This window comes from Pseudomyrmex gracilis, unplaced genomic scaffold (genome assembly GCF_002006095.1).
Source record: "Pseudomyrmex gracilis isolate BER0280 unplaced genomic scaffold, ASM200609v1 scaffold_13, whole genome shotgun sequence".
Lineage (NCBI taxonomy): Eukaryota > Metazoa > Arthropoda > Insecta > Hymenoptera > Formicidae > Pseudomyrmex > Pseudomyrmex gracilis.
In genome coordinates this window covers 485351-505176 of record NW_018020597.1, presented here as the reverse complement: position 1 = coordinate 505176, position 19826 = coordinate 485351, and the positions used below count along the sequence as shown (strand labels likewise).

Here is a 19826-nt window from a genome sequence, read left to right as displayed (position 1 = left end):
TCTCTCTCTCTCTCTCTCTCTCTCTCTCTCTCTCTCTCTCTCTTTCTCTCTCGTCCTGGAAGACATTGTTAAAAAGCACCAAGGAAGCTAAAACTCTCGTGTCGTCAGTCGGTTTTCGTCTGACACAATTTCTCGCGGGCGTTCGTGGCGTGTGTAAAGGTCCGTATTCGCGTGTTGATGACGCGGATCGATAACTCACGTGTACCCCCGATTCCGGGCCACGTACATCCGCTCGTACTCGAGGAAGTGAACAGACGAGAGGCTTCGACACACACGTCGATTCCGTCGTCGACGGCGAAACGACGGCCGGGTGCCGCGTCTATAGCACATTTCTCACGTGTGTAACTTCTGAATCGTTCCTTCGTTGTTGGCATTCGGTGTGCGAGCTAACGTCGGATGAAGTTTCGCGCGACTAACTGTCGCCGCTGAGCTTTCAAATATTTCGTCGCGCCGTCGAAAAGTGTCTCGTCGTGACTATCGTCTCGACGCAGATTGGGTTACTCTTCAATTATATACAATCGCTACGTACTTCTATAATATATTACAATTGTTGTAAGAGATTAAAGCTTTTATCTTCTCTCTCTCCAGATTTTCAAATGCGTACATGCACGTGCTGAATATAAGAATTGTTTTGTTTTGCGAGATAAAGTGTTTAAGTTAATTAATTTGGTCGAATCTTTCTCGAATTCGCGCCATAATTGTTTCGATTGAACGCTCGTTCGGTATTTGTGCGATCGGGGAGAGCGAGCACTTATTGACGAAGCCTGTTGGAATCGAGGGCATCTAGTCTGCATCGATACGATATATATATATATATATACATATATGTGTGTGTATGTATCTGTGTATATAATATATACACGTATCAATGCGAAGTTTCCGAACGCGGTAACAATACAATCAACGATGCAACATGGCGCGGTCGCGGGATTTTTCGCGACCGCGTGTTATTTGCGACAACGTTTTCCGCGAAATCGTTTATACAATAGAAATCCACCTTTCGAACAACGCGACGTGATGTACACGATACGCCTACAATCAAATACAATCGCCGCCGATCTGAGAGATCCGGTCGGAGGCCAAAGAGAGTGTATCAATTTTTTTTTATCTCGCCACGTTGCTGGCGAGAATAAAATATCACCTCTGAAATGATGGCGACGTCGACGCGTTTTTTAAATCGTCGACGACGCTGTCCGCCGTCCGTCGTGAAAATTGTCGCTTTGATCTTCTTGATAACAGGGTTGAGAAAACGTGTCGAAGCGACGAACTGAGAGAGCGACGAACGTGCGATGCGGTTCTGTCCAAAAAGAGATCGCCCGTTTTTAGGGCGGCGCCGTGACGTTCTCCGGCACGGAAATGTCCCTGTTGAGGGAGTTCAGCAGCTCCTCGTTCTCCTTTCGTACTGAAAACGATAAGAGCATCGGTGTGAGCGAAGTGCAAAACTTGCAGAAGAGCGTATCTCTTCTCGATGACGTATATTGTATAATACAGCGTTTCGCGCGAGCATGTAATGGAGTCGAGAACGACAGTGTAAATTTAATACTACTTTCTTTCCGCGCCGGGACAGATTTTTTTTCAACTTTGTGATGTGGCGCGTGCGAACTTCGGCGCTTATATAAAAGTGAAGTAGCGCAAACTTGAGTTACAATTTCTGTCAAACGCAACCTTCCGGTAAAAGAGAAAGAATAAATGGATGGTAGAAATTCACAAAAGTTACATAAACTCTAAGGTGAGCTAAAGAAAAAAGGAATAGCGTTAATAAGAGAGATTACAACGAGAAAGATTGTAATTATTAATAGAACGATTGTGTAACAAGTGATTGAAAAAAAAAATTAGTTCTTATAATTTTAAATTTACGACTTAAACATTCGAAATTTGAACTCAATTTTTTAATGTAAAATGGGATACGCTTCTAAGTTGTACAGATGTTGTTGTTAAATTAACCAAGTTAACTGTGAATTATAATATTTTAAACATTTTGTTTTAAATTTCCAAATTTAAGTTCAAATTTCAGAATATATTAAAAAAAAAAATATATATAGTCTAAAATTAGTATATCTAAAGCTTTCTCAGCATTCACGATTTACATTGCGCTCTGTGCTCGGTTAGCTCTTTCGAGCCTACCGCGGGACTCAGGAAGGTGCTGTGCGTTAGCGTGATCACCACCACCAGCACCGAGGCGGTCAGAAGAAAGATAAAGGTTCCCAGAACAATCATGGCGATTCGCCGATGACGCCTCTCCTGCTCGTACTCGCGCGAGTCTCGTATTATCTTCGGCGTGTGCTTGACGTCCGGTTTGCTGGGATGAATCGAGTTCTTTCGGGAAACGGTGCTCGCTCTTCGTGGCCTGTTTTTCTTGCTAACACTGGCTCTCCTATCATTACCTGCAGTTACATGTGGTCGACGCGTTATATAATATTAAAACTGAAATTCTTTTTACGTCCACAAAATTGAAATTGATCGACCGAATGCGGTAATTGTCTTCGAATGCTCGGATGCTAAATGCGATTCGCTTTATGTATCTTGAATGCATTCATTGAAACAACAACGTCATCAAGTCGCAAAAGGACACATACATTGTCTCGCGAGAAAATATAAAATTTATATTTACGTCAAGGTATGCACAACCTTCGCTTTTAAATGATGTGACATCGCGACGTTTATTTAAAACTACTTTTTATTTCGTTCGCGTTCGACTGCGTATAAAAGCTAGAAAATTATCTCTCATTTCTCAATCCCCGTTTCAATTATCGCGTACCTAACGGCGTCGGTTTGCTGCAGCTGTTCGTTCTCGAGCGACGTCCGCTCGAGACGCTGGAGCGTCTGCTCGATCGCTGATCGACGTCCAAATTGGATCTGGAACGTCGCGGAGTGCTCGACTGAGAGCACAGCTGATTGGAGGAGAGCGATCTCTCGCCGGCGTTCAGGATATAAAATGCAGAACGATCGTTCAGCTGGAAGGTCGCCGGACTGTCGAGACTGGGCGGATACAAGCTGGAACGATGACCTGCCCGCGGGCTATTCGCTTCGACCGATAACGCATAGACGTCATCGTTAGCGCGGTTGCAGAACTCCGGTGACAAATCACGACCGGTCGTGAAATCGTCCACGTAGAAAATTATTTTTTCGCACGACGCGGCGATCGGCCGCCGATTTCGATTGTCTACGTGATTAATATCCATGTCTGAGCGAATTAATGATCTCGAGTACGCGTCAAGAAATCCAGACTGTTGTTCCACGTCGTCGTTGTGCCCGTCATTGTTTTACACGCTCGTTCGATTCGACCGTAGGAAACTGAAAGTTTTTTTTTTTTTCCCGAAGTAAAACTTCGTTACTTTTTTGACACTTCTGTCAAATGATCGATCTGCATTTTATTATTTTATCGTCGATGTGTACAAGAGTCACGATTCTTATCGTCGCATTGCTGTGAAATAATCAAAGAAACTTGCTGAATCATCAATGTGTTAAATGTCGAGTCGTTCTTATGGAAGTAGCGAATCGTCTTGACACAAATTTCGACCGTGATTTCGTTGTTGCTGGCGAGAAAAGATTTCTGCGCGCGTAATCAGGCAGATTATATCGAGTGAATAAGAAAAAACCTTATTTGTTATATCAGAGTAAGAAACGGTTAAGTGACGGTTTGATCGATCGCGGTTTTTCACGAATTTGCCATCGGCGAGAATGGAGCGTAATAATCGCGACCACGACACCGCAACGATCTCAAAGAGACCATATTGTCTTGCATAAACGTCAGCGGCGCGCGGATATTGTTGCAAGAAACGCCGGGAGCGCGTTTCCCATGGGAGAAGTTCATGTAAAGTAAAATACCTCACATAGTTACTCATCGTTAGCTTGTGTTTGATCTTGTTTTGAGACTCAGGTTAAAAATCTCAAGTACTTGATTATTATTATTATTTAAAATTAACGACTGTGTAAATTTTTAGAAATAGATTTACTGTCTTCTTAAATTTTTAATTATCCTCGCGAATTTATATAATATCGCAATAAATTTCGACGCAGGTGCCGCCGAGCGCGACGAGTGGCTCCCCTTGGGAGGAAAGAACGCGGAAAGTTCAAAAAGTCGAAAATGACTTTCGAATCTGTTAACGAGGCGATTAAATTGCGCAGCGAGCGGAGAAAATATAACGCACTTGGCCTTGATCGTCAAGGACTTTGAACTCGAAGACACCGAGATGTTATTATTAATTATCCTTGACGTAAACGTTACACACATTGTGCAGATGTCTTATTATAATAAACCCTAACGGAGATAGAGAGATAGATAGAGAGAGAGAGAGGCGAAAACGTTGACGCAATGAACAGAGCTACGCGTTTAATCTCAACTGCTATCGTTTCGGCTAATTATACCGAGCTTCTCTCTTCGATTAAGGAAACAACGTGATGTGGCTAGCCGCAATGATCTATAAAGCGCAATCGTGCGCGTCTGCGATTAGATCCGTTCGACGCGTGCTTTTTTATTCCTCCTCACCCCTTCCCCGAATGCTTATTTTCGCGCTTCGAGAATATATGGACGCCGTTGATGAAATCATCCCGGGAGTTTACGGGTTACGGCGAATAATGGCATAAACATTCGCGGGGCGTAATCTCGGAGAAATTGGACGAGAAGAAACAAAAGTTTCGCAGAAGAAGAAGAAGGACGGGCTAAAAACGACGTCGTCGTCGTCGTCGTCGTCGATCCGCGTGGTGGACGTCACCCTTGAGTTTATTGCGACGTTTATTTTTAGCGACGATCTTAGCGAGAACCGCGCGCCGGCCGCGTCGATTCCGCTGTCTCATTTCGCGCGGTCGAAATTCGCGTACGCAAATCCCCGCGCGCGTGTGCGTGTACGCGTGCACACATATTGCGCGTATACGCCGATAAATATACTCGTGCCAAATATTTAGAGAACTCACCACCCACGAAGAAGAGGCTGAAATTATTTGAACACAGTCACAGGCGTTGGTGTAGAAACGAGGAGAGACGCGACCGATCAATCGCTCGCACGTCAAAGTCCCTTCGCACAAAGCGAATTCGATGGACCTTCGATGGCTCGCCTCAATGACTTCGAGGGTAAGGGGGAAAGGGAAACGATCGACATGTCGACGATGTGTAGCGTCGTCGATTTTTCTTCGTCACGGGAGAGAGAAAAATTTATCGCACCCGGCAAACGGCCTCGACCGAGCCGCACATTGACCGCCCTTAGATGAAGATCGCAATTTACCGTGTACGTTCGCGATACCTACCGCGCGATCATGCGGCTCAGGGAAATTGGCGTCCAAAAGGCGGAAACGAGGTGTAATTGGATCGAGAGGCGTTTCCTTTTGTTTCGCTTATGACGGCGGCTTTTCCTTCCTCTCTCCCTCCCCCCTTCCTCTCTCTCTCTCTCTCTCTGATTGACTGCATAATTGGATAAAAGTCTCATGCACCGTAAGGCTAAACGATAGAGATTTATCGACCGACGTGTCGGAGCACCGGAAGAATTTCTGCGACGTATGATAAATTGCCTGATGACGGTCGCGTTTAATGTTCATGTGTAAACGCGATTTTACTTTATTCGCCGTGTCCGATGGAAGAGAAAACGGGATATTTTACGTACCACATGGCGATCGTAACGCGGCGAACGAGCCGTTTTACGGATCGTTCGAAATTGGCTCCGGTATTCCGCACGTTTTGCATTTCCTCCATTGATCTGTCCTTTTCTCGTCGCGCGCGCCACGCCAGACATTGGTAATCGATTGGCGCTCTCTCCTCGTGCCGGTTACCAGTGTGTTAGCATACGAACTCTCAATATGCTGTGGAGGACGCAACAACGGGACAGGAGAATGTCGGGGGAGCGCGGAAAAGCCCAGTTGACAGGCGTAACAGGTGATACAAGTGCCCGGTAACGTCGTCGGGAACTGGGCGGATGCCGTTCGCGCCCAGATTATTAGCCGCAATGTCATCCTATTAATTTTCCAATTACGTTACCCGCACCTGATTATGTTGGATCTGCATGTACATATTTTGAACAGCTTATAGAACACAAACTCCGACCACTCCGCAGGAAAATTGATAAAGCGCATCTCACACACACACACAATAATTGACTATCGAGAGTTACTATATATATTTAAAAAAAGAATCATAAATAAATAAACTCGAGAGGTACACGTATTTCGAGATACAATCTCCTCTGGTTTTCGGACTCTTACAATTTTCAAATAAACGTACGACTAAAATCCGAGTTAAGCCGGCTTTTCTACCTTGGCGCAATAACCGAGGACTAATATTCGGAGCCTGCAAAACGGAGCACGGGAATACTGCGAAAGAAGTGATTTCTGTCCGGAATAAATGGGACTCGCGCGCATGTTGCAATCCGCCATTTCCGCTGAAAAAATACATAGCGAGGAAAATGCTTTTTTTTTCTTTTTTTTTTTCATTCAGTTAATCTTTGTATTTTTAAACGAGTATTTCAATACAAGACGTTGAATTTTCCGATCTGCATATTTTATGGAACAATCGACATCGTTGCTTTTTTTTTTGTTTGCTGAAGAACCTAATTTCCTTAATTATATCCCATAAAAAGGCGTCTTGTAGACGCCGTCGTGATGACAGATCGGCGTTCCAATGAGGACGCCGGTGAAAAGAAAAATAAACCGCGCGTAATGTTTCGGAGAACGAAATATTATCTCGCGCGACTTTACTTCCGCGCTATTTATTTGCGCAAGACGAAAATCCTACATCTCTCGAGATATTCCGTTCTATTAGGCGCTAAATGACGTCGGACGCGATAAAACACACATTTTGTTTTTCTGTGCCTCAAAGATTTTAGCGTATAACAAGCGCGATCACAGAAGGTAGCTTTGATCGCGAAGTTTGGAATAAACCAGCGATTACATTTTCTGTCAAGAGCCGCGAGTTGTTAAACAACCGTCTGATTGCGCGTGGGAAAGCGTTATTAATACAACGAATGGACACGCTAAAGACCACGGGAAAGCAGTTAGAAACTCGCACAGTGAGTATCCGAATAAACTAACTGCGCGCTGCGGTAGAGGGATAGATTTACGATCGGATGAAGAAGTAATGTTGTTCAGGAGATGAAACTGAAACTTACGCGTTCGACTCAAGCTTACTCACAGCTACGAATGAAGAGATGAGAATGCCGGCAGATATCGAGTTTAGTAAACGCAAGAGAGAGAATGGAAACGGGATGATGAAAAGTGTAGCGCGACGAACGTCGGCGTTCTCCCTTTCTCGGAAAGCGGAAGAGGTAAATCTAAAATTACATCGGCTCTTTGACGCATACGTTACGTCTCGTTAAAATCGAGGAAAACGAGCTTCGCGTTTGCGGAATAAAATAAACAAATTTCTGAGACCTATCAACAACATCGCCATAATCGGATGTGTACGTGTGTGTTTTTTAATAAAACTTTTCTCAAAAACAAACAAAAAATCTCTCTCGTACTATTTCTTTATTTTTTTGCGAGATTTTAATCTCACTGAGATTTGTACGCGCGTTGTATCGGCGTTTATTTATTTCCGAAGCTTCGAAGGAAATTTTTGCCGAAGGAAATAAATTTGACGTGTCTTTCGGCGGATCAGCCAAAGATTTACGACACGCTGCCCAAATTGGTTTTTGCTTAATTATATTCCGTTTTTTCGTTAAAAAAAAAAAAAAAAAGAACGATATCGCGCGATCCAATTTAATTTTAGACGCGACGTTTTCAAGTTCGATTGTCGAAATTAACGAGAAATGCAATTCCGCGAATGGCCAGTCACTTCAGCAACAATCGAAAATCACGATTGGCATCTACGCTAACACGCAGTTCCACGTAGCTAATAAAATTTCTCGCCAGCCAGTTTTACGATTATTAACCTTCTATCTTGAGAGAGAAAAAGCGATAAAGGAAAACGGATTATTAGCAGATTCTTTTATCGGAATTGTGTGTTAGTCACAGAGTGACAGAAGCGAAAAATTCGCAATATATCTCTCACAATTTCGCTCAATAAATCTCTCACAGCTTGCTCTCCGTTCTCTTTCTCGATTACTTCTCTTAACGACGAAGTAATACAGACGAGAGTATCCCGTTGCGATGATTTATATCTGTGCTACGAAATGTTAAACGCAAACACGGCGAAACACAACGAGCTATCGGGATGTCACGCCCCGTACAGATCGATCATAAGTGTGGCAAAATTATAAGGTGGCGTGTTCCAGAAGCTTACGAAAATTTTCGCTTTAATGGACTATCCGTGTAACGAATGATGATGACGATGCCGCGCAGATGTTAGGAGAGCGTAAGAAATCACTTCTCTCTTCTTGTTTTATTTCTGATTAATAATAAAGAACAAAAGTGGAGGAACTCTGGCCCCGAGGCGAAATTGACCTTATTTTGACGCAAAAGTCGCCGTGACGTCAGCACGAAGCGTCAAAATAAGATATCGTTGTGTGTGTGTGTGTGTGTGTGTCTGTGTAAGAATGCACAAGAGAGTCTGGAGAATTTCGTTCTCTCTATATAAACGACAAATTATAATACTTGTTGGCACCGATGCTACAAGTGACGCGAATATATGATACATATAAATCGCATTATTCTAATGGCGGCGCGAGAGAGAGAGAGAGAGACTCACCTAGTTTCTCGCAAATGAAATTTTCATACATACCGCCGAGGTGCGTTTCTCCGTTCGCTCGCAACAATTTTCAAAAATATCCACGCCCTTTGCAACAGCGAGAGAGCTTTCAAATTAACGCGACTACTTACAATTCGTTATTTTTTCAATCTCTCCGTTGAAATCAGAATTAAAAAAAAAAAAAAAGTAAAAGTAAATTTCTTGCAAACGACTTTGGAGATTTGCTCCGCGCGATGCCCGGTCGGAATACATACATTCGAAAATGCATGACGACGCGAATTCGCCTCGCGAGTTCTCCGCCGCGCTCCTCGTGAGTTGCATATATGCGATATACGCATCGGTAGAATCGAGATTTAAACTTACACAAGTTCATAACCAGACTTCGCTAACTAATGCGGCAGTAACGTGAATATATAATGCTTCGCGCATTGAATTTCACTTCTCCAAATGTAAAATCGATTTTCTCTCATGTCGCGATACGCAGCGAGAATCGTGGGAAATCAAATTGTACACGGAATCGTATTTCGTATCGGCAAAATTAGAGTTCCCTTTCTATCAGCGATCTAAAATCGAATAACGTTTTGCCTCGTGTTCCCCCCAACCCCCCCAAAAAAACTTTCGCGTTTATTGTACATAAAATCGCGCACTACTTTTTGTAACGGAGATACTATTTTCTATATCTGTCTCTGTCAAAGACACAATTTACGTCTCCCATAAAACACTCGACCGTTTTAAACGACCGCGTCGTTCCGGAAACGACGGCAACGCGTTCGATTCTGCCATTATGTTAAACGCAATTCGTGCTCCATCGCGACGACGATCGCGCGGGTGTCATTTGATTATTCGAAATGATGCACCGAGGAGAGAGAGACGTGAATTGCCGCAGAATTATGCAAATACTGGACATGTATAATTTGCGCGCTAGATGTCATCTCCTAACTAACGCAAGATCGATACATATGCTACGTATTTTACGGTATTGCCGAGACGCGATGCGCGCAAGCACACTGACCTAGCGCAATGTATATTACAAATTCGCATTACAATCCCGTGTGAAACGCAACGCCTGGCGGCGGTCTTTTAAAATTTTTAGCTCGTCGCGGCCGGCCTTGTCGGCTTTTCTTCCCGCGACAGGCAGAAATGAAAAATTCACGCGGCTCGCGAATTTTGCATAGAATCTCGATCTGTAAAGGCAATGCCGCATTAAAATGTCTCGAAGTCAGGAACGTCACATATACGCGCGCGCTGAAAATAAATCAAAAATTCCCTTGATATGTAACTCTCGAACGGATTTTAACTTCTCGGAAACGCGAAACAGTTTCGGCCAACGCGGATTTTCATTCCGGCTTTCGCAAGTTGAATAATGCATCAGCCGGGATTATAAACTCCAGTTCCAGCATATTGACTCAGAGGGCATTAGCGCACAATCGGTAATAATGGAAGTAATTAAACACTAAATGATGGATCGCGAAAACCCGCGAATACGCATTACAACGTGACGTAGGAATGATCGCAATGAATCAACTGCCGCCAACCAGTTTAATCAAATGTCAGCGATGACGATCACTTAATATGCCCTTTAATGACGCGCGCGACATCGAAATCGAACGAAAATCAATTGCGCGCGGGCTTGACCTGGTTTCGACCTGTGCGCGCGATGTAACGTTGTAACGTGATGCTGTAAACTGTCGAAGCAAGATATGCCTCCCGTGCAATTTGCAACGTGCGGGAACGCAAACGTCTTCGTGATTTTAAGATCGTTCGGCGACGCGCGCTCGGTAATTTCGCTGAGAGTATAACAATCGTGACGCGTTCACGAGCCGTATCTTAAATTTTACAGACAGATCATAAATTTCTTTCACACACACACAGTTAGTGTTCAATTTCACATTTTAATTCTAAAACGAAGAAAACTATTTGACAGCTATAGCATTTTTTCTTAAAAAAAAAAAAACGTAATCTAGAAAATTACCTGAGAAGCTTATAATAAAACGCGCGAGACACGATTTCAAAATGAAGACGTGGAATATTTTAGAATTGAATAAAAAAATTCAAAGATATTCAAATATTTAAAAGTATAATCCGTTAAATATGCATCAAGGAAATGCTTGTCTCTTATATATACAAAATATACTGACTTTGCTTTTAAATTGAAAGAGATATGTATAGTAAGTGGTAACTTTATGTATAAAACGAAGAAGACATTTTCGTAATTAAAACTATTTCAAATCGCGAAATATTTGACGTCAACAAAAAAAAACGTTACATTCACATAGAACTGCGAACGCGGTCGCATCTGCCGCTAATCGATACGGAACCATTTTTGCAAACAACCTCCGCGCGCTTCGAGATAACATTCGATACATCTATTATAACCCAACAAATCGATCATATTACGGCAAACAATCACGTTTGAACTAATCGATCAATCAAATGTATAAATGGCACTTTAACTAATTAAAATGAAAGATGAAGTTAATTTTAACAAAATTACAACACCGTTTTTGAACGTGTATTCGCGAACCCATTTAATATCTTCATATTTTACAAAATATTTATAGGTATGTCTGTTGACGTGTTTTCACAAAGATTAACGCAATCACAATAATTTATGTGACAATACGTGCGAAATTTACGATACTCGTCAATAATTTACGTTTCCCGTGAAAGGCAAAATACTTTTCAAAATACTTTTGCAGTAACAAAAAACAAATTGTTGAAACGCCGCGCGCGAATTTTTGAGTTGTAAATAAACAAACACATGAGATACATGCGGGATTCGGTATTTACAAAACTTCGTGCTGCTGCTTCGAAACATCGAGAAAATAATCACGCGCGCAACTTTTGATCGGTCCATCGCGTTTTATTTCTGGAACTTCATCCCGGGGCCCGAGCGACGCGTGTGTGTTGTTAAATATTACCAAACATTTTCGACGAAGAACGTCAGAGATGAATCTTCTTCTATTAATCTTTTGTTTGGATGAGAGAGAGAGATGCGAAAGATTAATAATCTCATCTTCTCTCGAATCAATAACACCGCGACGTGTATCTTCCGAGGAGCATCACACATTGTCGAAAACCAACGTACAAGTTTGAGTATCAAACTCTATAGACTTGTTGATTTCGCGCGAGTCGGTATATTTGTACAACGTCATCCGCGTATCGTGACGTTTCTATCGGATATTGCTGGCGGTTAGTCAGTCAAATGCAAATATAATATATTTCGATATATTCATCGAGCGAATATCGCAAAAAGTAAACGATGTTTGAACAAACTTGGAAAATATCACCGTGGAGCACGAAACATTGCGATAACAAACTTTGTAAAACATACATATTTTGAAGGCAGAAAATTTAACTTTTCTTTCAATAGAAGAGAGACGTTCATTTTCGTATGCAACATGCAAACACGTTAATGCCCTTAGGATTTCTGTAGTTACGAACGACGATATCGAAACTGCATTTCAATTTTCGTTTGCTTCAATTTTCTGAAAAAAAAAAAAAATAATGGAGTATTTTATATTTTGACAACGAGTAAGAAAAAACAATTAATATCTCGTTACGCAGAGCGCGCTCGCGTGTGTTCGCGTGTAACAGTCGCAATTTAACAGATCGTTAACGATCCTCAGACCTTTCCGTTAGCGTTAAAACCCCGCGTCGCTTTTCTCGCCAGCGTGATTTTATCGAAAAGCACGATTTTATTTTTGTCTTACTGCTCTCGGAGCGTCGGATGTCCAGGAAATTGTTTCTCCCGCTCGGGGAAAAAGAGAAACGAGAGTTTAGGATCTTCTGGCCGGACGATTTTCACATCACGACGGAAACGCGAGCGACGGAAATGTGAAAGGTGGCTGAAACTTTAATTCCATTTCTCGTGCGCGACGTTTCCGATCGAGCCGCAAAAAGGTCACCGAGAGATTCTCCCGACGCCCGCGCGCGACGATTCCCGATCTCGTCACGTCGAGAAGATTGACGACACCACGACGCGGAGAGAGAGGAAATGGTACACGTCGCGCGTGACGCGCACACACTTTTCGCGAGTCCTCCGGACCGAGCTTTCGCGACTGAGCGACGATTGCGCGAGCGGTTGTCAAGAGAGAAGGTGGCACAGCTGCGGAAATCCGACGGCTGACTGGAGGATTCGCAGACGCGCGCCTTTAATTTAGAGTCGCGGAGCGCCCTCGACCTCGCACGCTGCATACAGCTCGTTTGTGCCTGAGCGGAGTTGTACGCGCGCGTTTGTGTAACACGTGCACGTGCATAAACGCCTTACAGCCACACACTCCCGATGCCGAGGTACTTCGGTGTCGGGAAGCTGCGCCCAGAAGTGTCGTCGGTCGACCCCGCACGTAGCTGTAATTGGTGGAAAGCTCTGAGCAACCCTCTTGTCCTCTCCCGCGGGAACAGTCTTCGTTTTAGAGAGACCAACCGAAAGCACCGACTCGCTCGCTTGTGTCACACGGAAAGCCGACTTTACAGGAAGGAGCTGTTCACCGCGAAACCGCTAACGACGGTGGTGACCAGACCGCCATCGCATTCATCGGCAACTAACCTGGCAATTACTGTGACCCGAACGCGTGTCGGACTTTGTGTCGCCTCCTGCCGCGCGCAACTCATGTTAATTTCATACTTACATAAGCCACTAATAATGTGCGCGTTCAAATTGCGACATTTCCGCATTGAGAGAATTGCGGTTATTGTACGTGTAAAAATAATCGGGAAACTATTTGTGAATTTACGTCATCGTTAACGAGATCGAATTTCAGTGTGTGTGAAATCGTTTTAAATAATTATAAGAAAAACTGAAATATATTAACGGGTAACTTTTGACGGTAATCTCGATACTAAGTGATTATAAAAAATATTATGAGAGACATTGATTTTTTACATTCAGAATTAACGTACGTGGGAAAGAAGATAAGCTTTTTTTACGAGGTTACTTTCATTAATAGGAACGTGGATAAGAGGATTAATCGCAAATCAGAATTCACGAGAACTCGGCGCTGCGCTTAATCAGATCAGCCGGAGCGACAATATCGCTCCCTCAGCACACTCGCAGAACTCCATAGTGTAAAGACGTGTTAAATCATTAATGCGTGGCAACTTCATCCGCGGAGAGGTCACTACTCCCGGGATCGCATTGCATATTTCACCTGAAGTAATCCGATATGATTTTGTTTCGTTTCCCGTCGCACAAACGCGCGAATCCGCGCCACCTATTTTCGGCGTCAATCCCGGTCAGACATCTTCTCGCTCGTAAAAAGTTCGTATTGCATAATAAATCGCACGCTTTATTCGCAAGATCGTCGCAAGAACAAACGCACCGAAAATTCGAGCACAGAACGCACTTTTTTTTTTTTTTAATTTTACCCAACCTCATCGGATCTTTGAGAGCTTTTCTTTTTACAAACTCAATAAAGAGAGCTTTTCTTTTTACAAACTCAATAAAGTAAAGAAACAAATGATAAAAAACGCGACTAACTGTGGATTGTAACAATTTATCAGCAAAGTGGATGATGAGATCGGAAACTAAATCAATATGTTTAAAAAGATGTTACCACTCGACCTTCATTTAACATATAAAAACGAAGAGTTTTGTTGAATCACGATTGTTGACTTACCCATGTCGTCGATTATAGGCGCCATCCGTAATGTGACACCGACCAGAAGGAGAGACATGGCTAGCAGAAGACACGCGGTGGCGACGATCGTCCATCGTGCACGAGGCGGAAGCTCCTCGGGATCGACGAGCTCCTCTTCCGGACCGACGGATTCAACCTTGCGCCGTTTACGTTTGCGCTTTCTTCGCGGTCGATGATAGTTTCCCTGAGGCTCGTCCATCTTTTCCGGATTGCTCATAATCTCCTCCTCCTCCTCCAGCTCGTCGGCTACGTTCAACGCTACGTAGTCGTCGTCATCAAGAGGCACGGTAGTCCCTCGCGGCAAGTTCACGCGCAACGAAGTCGCGCTCGAATGTATTTTACTGAAAGGAACAAACAGCAATTTTTTTTTTATTCATTGTTTCGAAAATAAAAAATGAATACTTCGTTTTGTATTCGGGAAGCGCGCATGTAAAAAAACAAAAATTCAAAACTACGCATTCAAAATTCCGCTCAAGCATAATATCAAAACTATTATTTAACGTATGTGATGTGTTATCGATCGAGATTTTTTACTTTCGATCAATATACGAGACAAAATTCACGCCAGCGGCTGCATTTGACGTTTAATTTAAAATTAAAAACTGAAATCTCTCGCGCGATTTCTTCGTGAATTGAAAATCTCGGCAGATTTTTTTTTTGCCACTTTAAGATTTTTAATTTGCAATCGTCAATAGAAAAGTTAATTCGCCGCGAATGTTGGATCGTCTTGAAAAGAACGATTGTTCTAAAAGAAAATTGAATACAACCTCGGCTCATTGTGCGAGCTATTTATACGACGAAATTACATGTCCATCTTCTGAATGGACTATTTCCAACTATCGACAACGCCATTAATTAAAATCTACATCTGTGTGTGCGCGCACACATCTTGTCGAACGCATCGCGAAACAATGCAGCAACACCTCCAATACGTTTCCAACACTACGGTAACGATTGTAAAGGCTCGAAGAAGAAGGACGAACGAGTATCGATCATAGTAGTACCTGCATTGTTCGTGAAACTCGAGAAGTTGCTGTTTGCTTGTACGTGAGTGGCAGTAACTAAAAGGGCGACCTATTGTCATGCACCCGCGCACTTCCACGTTGAGACGAATTAGAAATGTTACCCCGTTTTCGACTCACCAGGCAAAAAAAGAAGCTGAACGACGTGAAAAGAACGAAGGAGAAAAAACGAAAGAAATTAATCGCCGAGAACATTTTCGAGTCGAGACGAAATAATTTTATGTGAATGTGCGCAGAATATAAAAACATATATACATGCACAGAAAATATAAATCTGTTGTAAACGTTTTAAAATAAATATTACTTACGACGATAGGGAGTTTCATGTTTAATTTTTCGCTGACGTGTGTAATAAATGTGGGACACAGAACACGTGTAACAAATGAGCGCACGTGCTCTCGCTCTCTCTTTCTTTCTCTCTCTCTCTCTCTCTCTCTCTCTCTATGTTTGCAGTAAAACTGATCAACTCGTTCAACTGTTACGCGATTTACAACGCGCGCGGCAACGAGTGTGGAAAAGCGGGCCAGCAATTCGCAATATAGGTATCGTCCACAACAAGCCGACGAAGAGTAGACCCCGATATCGAGCTGAACAAAGAACAATCGTTGCACTATCTACGTCACACGCATACACACACATATACACGAAGGCCGTCAAGGCTCGCTCTCTAAGTATAATTTTAGAAAACGCCGCTAGAATAGGACGGAAAAGTGGAAAAACGATAACCGAGGCGTCGAGGGCATTGTGAGGGACTTGGATGAAATTCGAGCTAGTGATAACAGCCGGCGTGAGGCCGGACAAAGGCCGACCGTCGTCGTCGTCGTCGTCGATTCACACACCGTGCTATCGTCGCTCACGCAATTGTAGCTCTCTTATTCGTCGCTATTCGTTAAATTACTCTTTTCCTCCCCTCCCGTCTGCGATATAAATATTTATCCTCGCCGTTTTGCAATTACGGAACGAAATTAATTCCCGCGCATTATAGACATATATATTTAAAATACGTCTATTAATAACGATTATCGGAAAACGTGAAAAACTTATAAATAGAATCTCGCAGAGCTACGGTGACAGCACGTTCAATTACGTGGAGGATACTCGATAAAGAGAGAATCGAATTGATGTGCCAGTAGATCCGACCGTATCGGAACGGACCGTATCAAGTAGTGAACGTCGACGTTGTGTCAGTCGACATCGCCGACGTATTCTCTCGCGTACACAAGCGAACAAAAAAAAAATGCTTCCATTAATATTATTAGTTAGTCTGTGATACTCCGGCACTTTATTTGTCAACGAACAACTGTCGAGATACGTTATCGCGCGATCGTTTACGTGCATATGCGAAACGCTCTGGTTATTGCATTTAACTTGCCAATGGCATCGTCTGTCCTATTTATAGAACAACCACACAAACGCCGATATATATATATATATATACAAAGTTCAAAAGTTAAAATAATATCTTGCTTTTTTCTTTAATGTGAATTATCGCGTTGTTAATTTTAGATTTCTGTGTGTTCCCGTTGTCATTATTTTCTGTAACAAAACAACACGCAGACATTTATCAGAACATGATTCTGTTCGCATTGCGGTAGTGCGATATATTTCAACGCTACGTATTTGTAGTGTCACAGTAGTGGTGTTGTAGAGATTTTCTTTCGCGCCGCCACGGTGTTAAAAAACATCCGAATGTTGCTATGTAATTTTAGAAACTGTCGAATTAAAAAAAAAAGCAAGAAGAAGAGAAGAAAAAAAAAGAGACGACAACGGACGATGACGCTGTAACACGATGACGCCTCCTCGTGATCGCCAACGGCTATCTGCCGGCGGCCGCAGTTTCATTACACGCTTCAACGGCGCATTCGTCCTTTGTCGCCCAGGTGGCTCAGCCGCCAAACCGTATTTGCCGTGAGAGCGGCATGTGACGAAGGCGCGCGACCACGCACTGCGCTGACCCAGTTCCACCGGTTGTGCTGCGCTCTCCTCACGCCAAAACCAACCGTGTCTTTTCCCTCTCTCTCTCTCTTTCCTCTCGTGACCGCCGACCGATCGAATCCCGGTGAATATGCAAGAAGAACGTAAACGCGCGGCAACAAACACACTCCGCGACCCCGTAAAAGAGAAGACAGCGAAAGTTCGCCAGCACACCGAAGAGAGAGAGCTTATTTGCTGATACGCGCACGCGAGTTTTTACGAGATCGTAAATGAGAAAACTACGCCGGAGAAAACGCGGGAAGAGCCTCGCGCGAGAGATATTTCGGTTTTCTAAAAGTCGCGTTAAAGAAGAATAAAAAGAATCAAATCCAATTTTGATAGAAAATTGAAGTGGAATGTTATTTCGATGATGATGAGAATAAAAAAATTATCTTGCCGCGTAAGAATTTAATTAACTTGATTTTTATCATTTGTTATTCAATTATACCTAAATAGCTTGATAATAACTTGAGACTGATAAAAAAAAACTGTTTTCTTTTTCATCAAAAATTTTTTCGTACTGTTAGCGTTGAGAGTCGAAAAAAAAATTGATATAATTACTTACAATTGAGCGGCGCTTTGGGGAAAGGAGCAGGCACTTCGGTACAGCCGCGAATATTCGGAGTCGCCGAGGACTTCTTTAGCCCTTTCAAAATCTATTAGGGCCACATCTTGGTCGCCGTCGATACCGAGCAGCTCGAAGCGCGAATCGAGGCCGGTGTGAACGTCTTGAACGACGCCATGAAGAACATTTGGGCTCCTCGAATGCCTGCGCTTCTTTCGAGGACTTCGAGGACTTTCCGAGGCTCTTCTCCGTCCCTTTCCTGACGGCAACAGAAAAACATCGCAATTATCAAATATTCACCCGAGGTCGACATTATAAACGTTACGAATTTATTCCTTTTACTCGCTCCGAATAACAAACAAAGTCAAACCGCCGATACAAAAATTTCATTTTGCTTTATTGAAAAAATCTATTTGTTCTTCGTCTCTCAAACCGAAATTTGAATCACGTTTAATCGTTTAAATATACGAAGCGAATGAATTTTTCATCATTGTGTAAATATTCTGGAAATTTCCCTCCCAATCAAGTTTTGTGTAAATTAAAAAAGTATCCGTTTCAAATTTTCCGCTTAGAACTAACAAATTACCGTACCGTTAGGTAATCTCTGCTGATGATGATCCGTCCCTTGAAGATAATCACTTCCGCAGGGCGCGGAGTCGTGGCGTTTGCGACGATGGCGATGATGCTGTTGATGCGGGCTCTTCTTCTTACCGTGCTGCTGGTGCTGCGAGTGATGATGATGATGATGATGATAATGATGGTGATGGTGATGGTTCAGCGAGGAAGAGGCTGTCGAGGTCGAGGTCAATCTAGGTCGACGCGGACTGGCCGGTGCGCTGCCAGAACGTCGGCTGAGCGTTGACGACGCCTTCATTGCCTCCACCTTAGTCTCCACCAGGGCAGCGAGGACGGCTTCGAGACGCGCTACCTCAATGCCGCCCCCGCCGCCGCCAGCGTCGTCCGTTGACACCGCTTTGTCGGCGACATCGGAGGTTACCGGCGTCGCCGTCACCGTCATCTCGTCGCCTGCCTTCGCTGTCACATCACCGTCGCCCTCATCGGCGGCGATCGCCGTCGTGGTGATCGCCGTGTCGCTTTCGCGATCGTTTGTAGCGCGGGAACGATCGGCCCGCTGCCGGAACGATCACAAGTCTTCTTTCTTTTGCTTCTTTCGCTGCCGTTTCGTCGCGACGACCTCGCTTCTGTTCTCCGACAGTTCCTGCAGGAAGCGCGACAACATCACAAGCGGACGTCACCGACGCCGTGCCGTAGAAAGCGCGGATTCGCTTATCGGGTATATACTATATACGCCGCGACGTTCTTCCGCCGACCGCGTCGTTCATTAATCTTCGACGGGATTTCCGGCGCGACGCTGCTAACGATCTTCCTCTCTCCCAACAGCGATAACTACAAGTATCGCATAAAAGCTGCTGGCTCGATTCGTTTGCATTAGCGGTCGTCGCTTTTTGCTAATGCAATTGGGGTGATAATAAATTTCCTCATGTATTTCGTTCGCTCCCCCGACGGATTTTCAAAAACTGCTTTGTGTATTTTTTGCAAATTGTTTTTCAAAATTTTTCTCATGTGCCAAATGCGGCGCAACGTAGTTAACGTAAATATCTCTCACACTCGCTTAAATATCTCGACTCGGCAGTATATCTGTCTTGATGTTGTTAATTCGCTGCTAATCGCTTGCTTGACGGCTGACAAGAGAGAGAAGGAAAAAGAGAGAGAGAGAGAGAGAGAGAAAGAGAAGGAAAGATAAAACCGCTGATAACTTCGTTCATCTCAACTCCTGCGCTTTCATCGTTACCATCTTTTCATCGCTTGCGGAGTCGAAATCGTTAAAGTACACCCTCAAATGCAATTCCACGCTCAATTAGCTCGCGTGTTTGCTTCGTCGGGACGAAATCTGGGATTTGTTCTTTTTTTTTTCCCTCCCTCGGAGCTTCACGATCGATGCTCGACGGAATCGTGGCAACGGACGGTCAGCTTCGCGATTCTTCGTGTCTTCG

At 43.6% G+C, this 19826-nt stretch overlaps 1 protein-coding gene across 1 annotated transcript; it reads right to left on the bottom strand.

The window, feature by feature from the left end:
* Positions 1–18829, bottom strand: LOC109863806. Its single transcript, XM_020444373.1, has 4 exons — positions 18403–18829; positions 17812–18070; positions 14230–14591; positions 1–1402 (listed from the first exon to the last, which is right to left on the bottom strand). Exons 1-4 carry the CDS (start codon positions 18827–18829, stop codon positions 1323–1325), a joined length of 1128 nt encoding a protein of 375 aa, XP_020299962.1. The 3' UTR covers positions 1–1322.
* Between the last annotated feature and the right edge of the window lie 997 nt (positions 18830–19826).

Excerpts from the sequence above, each read along its gene's own strand:
- LOC109863806 (XM_020444373.1), bottom strand. The coding sequence starts at position 18,829 with ATGACGGTGACGGCGACGCCGGTAACCTCCGATGTCGCCGACAAAGCG. Across the intron at positions 18,071-18,402 it reads TCAGCAGAGATTACCTAACG|GAAAGGGACGGAGAAGAGCC; the intron begins GTACGGTAATTT and ends TGTTGCCGTCAG. Across the intron at positions 1,403-14,229 it reads GCCTATAATCGACGACATGG|TACGAAAGGAGAACGAGGAG; the intron begins GTAAGTCAACAA and ends TATCGTTTTCAG.